The sequence below is a fragment of the Danio rerio genome, chromosome 25 (genome assembly GCF_052040795.2).
Source record: "Danio rerio strain M-AB ecotype USA chromosome 25, GRCz13ab, whole genome shotgun sequence".
In the NCBI taxonomy this organism is placed as follows: domain Eukaryota; kingdom Metazoa; phylum Chordata; class Actinopteri; order Cypriniformes; family Danionidae; genus Danio; species Danio rerio.
In genome coordinates this window covers 35,470,652-35,479,734 of record NC_141045.1, presented here as the reverse complement: position 1 = coordinate 35,479,734, position 9,083 = coordinate 35,470,652, and the positions used below count along the sequence as shown (strand labels likewise).

The following is a 9,083-nucleotide window of genomic DNA, read 5'->3' as shown; positions in this document are numbered from 1 at the left end:
GAAAGCGTTGCTCCGCGTCCTCGCGCGCGCACTCACACTCAGCGTCTCCGGTTTGCGTTCATCTCAAGGAAACGCGTTCATTAAGAGGCTTATTTGGTGTCAGGATGGCGGCTACATCGCTGGAGGCGGTCAAACGGAAGATAAAACTGTTGCAAGAGCAGGCGGACGGTGCTGAAGATAAAGCGGAGAAACTGCAGAAGGAGTTGGCGCACGAGAGGAAAGCCAGAGAAACAGTAAGAACGCGCAATTATTATTTGCTCGTGTGCGCGCAATGACATGCGACACGCGTCACGCGCATTTCAGCCGTCCAGGAGTTGATTTAAACAGTTTAATGTGGAGCGGATATGACCGTGCGCTCGGTGATGTGCCGTATTAACGTAGCGGAATTCATCTGACGCCCTCTGTGCGCTGTTTGCAACCGCTTTAAACAAAATGCAGCATTTTCGGCTTATGTAGTTCACCAGTGCCGCGTGTGTTGCAAAGCAGAAGACGCGAATTGAATGCTTGAGGGTGTGATTTATAAATATGACGTTGTTTTGTAAATAAGAGTTTTAAAAGGTGCTGAATAACGATAAGTGATTCGCATCAGGAGTTGTTCATTTGAGTCGACTCTTGGTGATGAATCAATTGAACCGAGTCTGCTAAATCGAATCCGCATACAACTAGAAGGGCTTTTAAATCATCAATGTTGTAATTCGCATCATGACTGCTGGCTAATATTGATCGTATTGATAACATGTTTTTTAATGACTAGCATTTTCGCTCAAGATGTTAAGTTTATTAATTATTTGGTTTAACTTGCAGTGCAGAGTTCTATAAAATGTGGTCCTTACTGAACTATGGCTGAAAAACAAGCTTATTAGTATCAAAGTATTAGTATTAAATTAATTTAGAAACCTAATAATTTGCGTTGAGTCGAAGTGAATCAGTGAGTCGGTTCTTTGAATTGAATTGTTCCAAAGAATTGATTGTGTATGTAGTTACGAAATAGTGTCAGATTAAAACAATTTGCAAAAACCAGTTAATCTTGAAACTGGTTCGACTAAATATTTTATTTATGCAGTTATTTAGCAGTTGGAATAACTATAATTTTCATAATATTAATAGTAAAAATGTCTGGCTAAATGAGTTGCTCACTTGAGTCGAATGAACCAATTAAGAAAATCAAATAAGAAAAACACTCTGAAAACTGTTTTTGAATCAGCAATTCACTCACTCAGAAATCTGTCTACCAAAACACATTAATAAAACAAATTATTAGAATAAACTTTAGCAAAACATGTTTCTTTTATGATTTGACTTGCACTCAAAAAAAGCAGCTTGTTCCAACTACTTATAATGAGCTGAATCAACACAGCTCTTGAGTTTTTTTTGAGCGGGGAAACTAAGTTGTTATGTTCAATTAACTTAAAATTGTCAAATTAATTAAGTTAACCTAATCGAATTATGTGCAAATCTGCATTTTACGGTGTATATTAAATATTTATTGGGCGCATCAAACTGTATTTGGACTAAAAAGCCGCTTTAATAAAAGTGAGTTTAGAAATTAACCTACTGCTTACAATTACGTCTAAAAGAATCCATTAGTTCCTTGAATTGAACCATTCGGCTGAATCTAACACATGTAGTTGCTGAACAAGATGCTAATTTCAGTCAAATTAACCAATTCATAAAAGTGAATCAGAATTACACTGAAAAGAAAGCAAATGAACAGACAGAAACTGTTCAGGTTGATTCGCTTCAGTTTAGACAAGAACTGATGAACTAATAGAATTAATAAGAGAAGAGCATTCAGACGAGATGATAAAGTCAGTCTTTGATTAAATGTATAGGGTTTACTGAAAATAAGTGCGCAATTATATTGACACCAGTTTGACTCTTTATGAATTGAGATAAAATTGGACAAAAAACAACCATAAGATATTAGGGATTCAGTAGCTGACAGAGTCAGTGAGTGTTTAAATTGAACTAAAATAGACAGTGGATAAAATAGATTGCAATGGAGTCATTTTAGTTGATTCTTAATAATGATTCAGTTGAATCAATTCTTGAATCTGAAATCAATTCAGAACCGTATTGAAAAGTGCAAATGATTCACAGATCAACAATTAAATGACTCACTCAGAGATCTGGCTTTTTTAGTTTTTTTTTTTAGTATAAGTGAATAATTGGATTAATTATTCTAATTAATTTAGCAACATGGTTGATTCCAAAATGAGTAAAGAACAATAATTTACAAACCGAAGCCCATGTTGTACTTGCGCATATATAAATATAGGTTAATTAATTAAATATTAATGTTAGTTAATTATAACTGTTTGACCGGTTTGTTTGTTGTTATTTTTAGACATGGTCAAAGTATGTTTTGGAAAGTAAGAGAGCAATCCACTGAATCCTAGTATCGTTTGAAAGAATGAGTCTGTTCTTAGATCTGAACTGTTTGTAAGTTTAGTCATTTCTGAATCTGAATGTCTGATTCATTCTAGTTGAATCTCGCTAAAGATTCAACTGAATCAGTTTGAAAAGATCAAATCTGACTGAACCCCTTACCCAAATTAAATATGACTGAATAAACAGTTTTCAAATCAACATTTCATTGATGCACAGAAATGTATATTACGTACCAATGAGACTCATAACGAACCAAAGTTATAGACGGGAGTTTTGTTTGAAAATGGTTCATTTTCGAGAAGGCAGGAAACAATAATAGCAACAAACATGTTGACGTTATTATTACTCACATTTTTAGCGTACAGTATTACTCAAAATAGGATTCATATTACTAAGAGTTTTTTTTTTGTAAATGCCATTTATTTTTACGCGCAATTTATCTATTCAAAAAGGCGACAACGCCAATGCTTCAAAAATGCAAATTTATTAAATTAAAAAGGCTGACACAAAGCGTGTAACTTTTTAAACCCACAGCTCTTCAGACGGTGTTCATCACAATAAGGTGCTCCTTTTTATACACTTCCGAATCACGTGGTCTCCTATTAACTCACCAAAAAAATGTGAAAAACGAAAAAAATACACATTTATAAATTGTACAACTTAGATATTTAGAAACAAACCATAATATTACATCACAAATTATAGAAAACAGAACGTACAAGGATACAACTAAATATACAACAGAATATAGCCAAAAAACCTTAACCCAAACACCTAATTAAACATAAAAAAATGATTAGAGAAAAGGACGAATGTCAGACTCCTCATTTAAAACTTTTGGAGGTAATATATCTAGAGTGCGAATGTAATCTATATTTTGCGATCCTTTGCGATCCCCGTGTAGTTTATTTTATGTAGGTAAGATGAGTAGGTCTTTAAAAATTTGCATTTCTGAACATCGATGTGATATTTAACATCATGATCCTAGAAGTCCTGTTGCGCAGCATGTCTCAGTTATGAGACATTCTGTGTTCACTCTACAATATATAGGGAAGTTTTGAAGTGTCCACGTTGTGGGGAAGGGGGTGGGGGTGCGATCTTAACAAATTGTTACAACGTGAACACCTTTTGGATTTTCACTAGATACATAGTCTCCAAAAATTTTAAAGGAGGAGTTTGACAATCGTCCTTTTCTATAATTTGTTGTACAATTTATAAGTGTGTGTATATGTATGTATGTATGTATGCATGTATGTGTATGTATGTGTGTGTGTATATATATATATATATATATATATATATATATATATATATATATATATATATATGTGTATATGTATATGTGTGTGTGTGTGTGTGTGTGTATATACACACACACACACACACACACACACACATACATATCAGGGGTCTTAAAGTTTTAAAATGTCTTAAATCCCTAAATCAAAATTTTACGCCTTAAGTCTTAGATTTACTAAAATATTGTGTAAATCTTTTTTTAAACAGGTCTTAATTTTTCTTTGTTCATGTATAGCTACCCAATCTTTCCAAAACCCATACAATCACCAACAATCCATCTCAATAACACTTTCAACATTTTATTTAAAAAGGTAATTTTTTACTTAATTTATCATAACAGTATAATCATTTTCCTTACACCAACGTTTGTTTTTAAGTGCTCCATGTGTTTATTATAGTTTTTAAAACTTTTAAAAACATTTGTTTATTTTTTTATTTTAAAGAAGGTTTATGTTGGGAAAAAAGTGTATGGATACAACTAGAGCTTGCTTGTTTTTACACAATATTATTTTGTATTTTGCTAAGAAATATTAAAGTATTGTAATTTTTTTATTATTCATTTATTATTGTATTATTAAATGTGTTAAATTCTAATATTTTTGTTTTTTAAACATTAAATACAATTTTATTTCCATCTGGGCCATTTGGAAAAAATGCTTAGCCTATAGCCCTTTATGAGTCTAAAATTTCATTCATAATGATCTTAAAAAATTTTTTAAAAGTCTTAAATTTAACTTTGCGAACGCTGCAGAAACCCTGATATTTTTTGTGAGTTAATAGGAGATCACATGATTCGGAAGTGTACAAAAAGGAGCACCTTATTGTGATGAACACTGTCTGATGAAGAGCCGTGGCTCGAAACGTTACACGCTTTGTGTCAGCCTTTGTAATTTAATACATTTGCATTTTTGGAGCATTGGCGTTGTCGCCTTTTTAAATAGATAATTTGCACTGTTTGCGTTTTGGCTGATCATCCAGTGAAGAGTGATATGCATGCTTTTGTACAGTTTTTAATCTATTTTTAAGAGGAAAGCTTTCAGACAAGTAAACTTTATTATTTTTATATTGATGAATAACTAATGGCTGCAATAAACTGAAAACGGAGTTCTAAATAAGTATGACGACTGTTAGAAATACCCATGACGCCCGTTATATTAGAGAGTCTAAACGAATCAGTGAGTGGAACTTTCTGAACTGAACAGTTCAAAAGAACCGATTCACAGAAATGAATCCAGCTTCTTGTTTAAACAAACAGAGATGGTGTTGTTTTCACCCAAAACTTTGAGATTGCTGACGACATCCCTGTGCAAGACTGTTTTCAGTATCTTGTTGTCGGACGTAATTGGAGAATCTGCTCATAATCCAGTTAGTTAAGTTGTGAATAGCTCCTTGTTTGATGACAGTTTACGTTAGACCAGGTGCTCTGAATCTAATCATTTTAGCCTAATATCCCAGGGCGGTTTAATAGTGAGGGAAATGTTTACTCCTGATGTACTGTAGTGGTGAAGGACGGTGTATGTGGAGGCTTTGTTAAGCATTTCAAGATTCCAGTGGCAAGCAGTTTGGCGGATGTGATGGAAATGTTTAATGTTGATGATCATCCAGGATTCAACGCTAAGGATTTTTTCAACTGGCCCAATTGAGATTTTTACTCGCCCTGCCAATATTTTCACTGGCCCCACCAAAAAAAAAAAGTTAACAGCTATTTCTTAGCCACATGTTTTTTATATTGTGTCAAAAATGTTTGTATCTAGAATTGTAATATTTTTAAAATGTTAATAAATGTATAATGAGCATATCTTCGCATTGTATCCACGTAAATGTCTGCTTCCAAGACATTCTTTTAGCCTCATAAATTCATTTCGCTCTACTGGTTTCGACCAGGTTACAAAAAAACGACATGCTCAAAACATCCAATTAGATAGAAGTAACCGAAAAGCAATATGGTGTTTACAACATCACAGAGAAGGTAGCACTTAAAGGCTTAAAAGCACAAACTGTTTCTCAATTCTAAGACTGTATTCATATGCAATTGACAAATAGTCGCAGACAAATTGAACTTTTGTGACAAGGCACCACGAATCAGGCCAGTAACAATTCTGTCTACTGTCCGGAGTGCCTCACACGCTGGCCCTGGGCCACCGGGCAGTCCTTATTGTTGAGCCCTGTCATCTATTGAGGATTGACAATTATACATTGATGGTTGATTAAGGTTTTGTTAAAGATCAAACACATTATAATCAATGTTCTATTATAGCTATGTTCAATCTACTGGTTGTTTCTTATGTAAAACATTTTAACATTTGTATTTAAAAAATGCCTGTGAGTCCATGCTGCACCAAACGTGATGTGACATGACAAACAAATAATATCCATTCATTTAAATATCAGCCACTGCACTCCCAAACAAATGGTAAGGGTACTAGTCTAATTAATACATATTAAACCAATTTAACATTATTAAAAACACATTTTAAGTCGGTAACTTATTTTTACACTTTTTTTAATTCTCAAGATCTGAGGCTAGTGCTGGACGATTTAATCGCAAAGTAATCTAAATCGACATTTAGAACCTATAATCGATCTTATTTTTTCGATTACTTTCTCTACCGTATGTGGAGTCACTTGACCCCGCTTAAAGGTTGATTTGTACTTCACATCTGATCCCGTCAAGTAGAACGATAGACCCATTCTTGAACTTTAATTTGCACTACATTGATGATGATCGTAAGCTGTACCAGATCTATTTTCCATTACATTAGAAATCTCGATTTGCGATAAAATATTTGTTTGCAAAAAATGCAAGAAATGCACTGTTTGAAATTTTATTTACAGGAAATGCAAGAGTTATTTTATTTAAAAAGATACTGCTTTTTTCACTTTTAATGTAAAAAACATTGAAAATAAATTAGTTTTTTTTTTTTTAAAGTTTAGGTTATTTATTTTCACTTTTTAATAGGAAAAAACGGAACGGTTTTAGGCAATGTGTGTTTTAATTTAAGTTGTTCAACGTTGATGTCCAATGAATGATCTAAGATAGTAGATAGTGTGTGATTCCTTCAATTATTTTAAAATCAAGTAATGCACCCTTTACTTAAAAATCTTTCACTTTTAATATGAGAGCATATTTACTGTACAAAACCTGTCAGTGAACCATGAGGGTAAAAAAGTTAAATAAAATATTCCTTAAGTAATCATAATCGAGTTAAAATGTTTAAATAATCAAGCTTATGATTTTACACCAAATCGCCCAGAGCTTATCTGAGGTAAATGATCTGCTGCTGCTTTAAATAGCATGACCATAAATATGGCGTAAAATAATGTTCAAACTGGCATTGGTAGCATTTAACGCTGAATAAAGCACATAATCAGTACCTGAGGTGATCATTGTCTTTGTAGTTTATGCTGTTGTTTTGCCGTGACGTCTTGGAAATGGAAACGGTCTCTAAAATATACATTTTGCTCATTGCCGTCATAGATGGCATTTATTAGATGTAAATTAGTAGGCTTGGGCGGCATCCAAATTTTGAGACCATCAAACCTCCCTATTTTACCTTGGTATCCTGTATTACCGTGCATAATAAAAACAAAATTATGACGTTAGGCTCAGACAGCGTCACTAAACTGTTGGCTTGTGCCTAAACCATTCAGAAACTGAATATCGTGTATGAGACCTCAGTTTCGCGGTCACCTGTTTGTTTTGTTCGTATTAGAGAACTGCGCGGGTTGCTCTCACACACACACACACAAACAAACAAACAGCATATCCACGCGGCTCGCTTGCTCGGGAGCGTTATTGTCAGACAGCACCCGCTCCCTTTCAAATTACACCAGAGTTAGCCACTGCTCCCGCACTTTATTCAAAAATTCCCGCTCCGCAAGAAATCGGGTCGGGTCTGCGGTACAGCAGCACCAATGCAAACCTCTAGTTCGTATTAACCACGTCTCCCTTCTCGTTCGGTCGAAACCGGAAATACTGCCAAACTGCAGGTCACTTGGTGCGCGACTTGCACCTTACCCTCTCTCTCTCTCTCTCTCTCTCTCTCTCTCTCTCTCTCTCTCTTCTCTCTTCCACACTGTCCCGTGATGACAATCACGCATACGCATTTGTAGGCTTTAAATAAATAATATTTAATATTTAATACTTGTCTAACGGTATTGAAACTGACACTGTTGCTATTTTCAGATCCAGCGGTATACCATATTAACGTATTACCGCCCAAGCCTGGTAGATAGGACTTGGTACTTTTACAACTGCCACATTTACCAGAGATTGTGTGCTTTTTTTGGTGTAGTTTGTTTAGGCAGGAGCAAAAGCGGAAATCATACTCAAGTGCGCACCGAAAGCAGACCAAACCAAGCGTACTGAGAACTGCTGGAAGAGGTGGTCTCGGTACGCTTCAAATGAACCCTAGAGTGGTTTGTTTGTGGCGAGAACCTGAACTGACCCAAATGCAAAAAGTACTTTGCTTTTTTAGACTAAACCAGCTGCCGTAGTCAGTTCCGACATGCTTCCTGGGATGAGAACAAGTTCTCCACTGCAATTATGGCAGGTCACGGACAAAAATTTTGTTTACTTCCGTGTGTTGTGCATGTGAGTTTCCTTGCATTAATTCAGACCAGTCAAAATGTAGTTCAGGAACTTCGTCTAGCCCTCGACTGATGTGGATGCTGTCACTGCTTTTTCAACTGGTTCAGAGTAGGCGCTCTGGTGTGAAGCGAAACCAAAACGGCTGAAAAATACTGCAATGTATCAATTTTAACCTTGGTCTGCCCCAAAGGAAGCGTATTACAGCTGTGAAAGCACCCTTAGTCATTCTGAAATAGAAAGCGATAACTGTGCTTTATGAGTTTAGTAATTAGTCTGTCCTGTCTTAACAAACCCATTGAAGGAAATTTATAAGTTCAGATCAGGCTGTCAAGGTTATCTGTGGTGCTTTCTGGTTTTTCATATCAGTATAACATGCACTTTGCCCTCGCCGTGAATTTCCCTTAAGTGGAAGGCCTTCGCCTATATCTGGGCTGGGACTTAAGCAGAGGTTATTTGTCAAGCATGCAATAAAAACATAAATGCATTGTTTTGTTTTGACGGTGGAAAAGGTTTGTTTAGCATGAGACACTTTTACATTGTGCTCATATTTATCTAAAATGCTAGAAAATTTAGCGTAGCAGATTATTTTGATTTAGTTTCAGATTTCTTCAGTTGTTATTAGCAGTTGTGGAAAAAGTACTGACAAATCACACTGGATTATAAGTACTATTGCTCGCCAAAAAATGTAGTGCGACTAAAAGTATCTGTTTCTAATGCCACTCAAATTAAAAAGTAGACCTTCTAAAAATCTTATCAATGTATTACACTGTAGCTTACATCAGTGCTATTTTTTCCTAAGTTA

At 35.0% G+C, this 9,083-nt stretch overlaps 1 protein-coding gene across 26 annotated transcripts in view; it reads left to right on the top strand.

The window, feature by feature from the left end:
• tpm1 (tropomyosin 1 (alpha)) overlaps positions 1-9,083 on the top strand; it is a 54,396-nt gene that overhangs the window by 8,149 nt on the left and 37,164 nt on the right. For 8 of the 26 annotated variants that reach the window (XR_015525582.1, NM_001102629.3, XM_087310542.1 and 5 more), the window contains 1 exon segment: positions 1-233. Coding sequence is in view for 7 of the 8 variants with exons in the window: in NM_001102629.3 (NP_001096099.1) it covers positions 105-233 (129 nt within the window). In the remaining variant the exon portion in view is untranslated. 26 annotated transcript variants of the gene reach the window in all.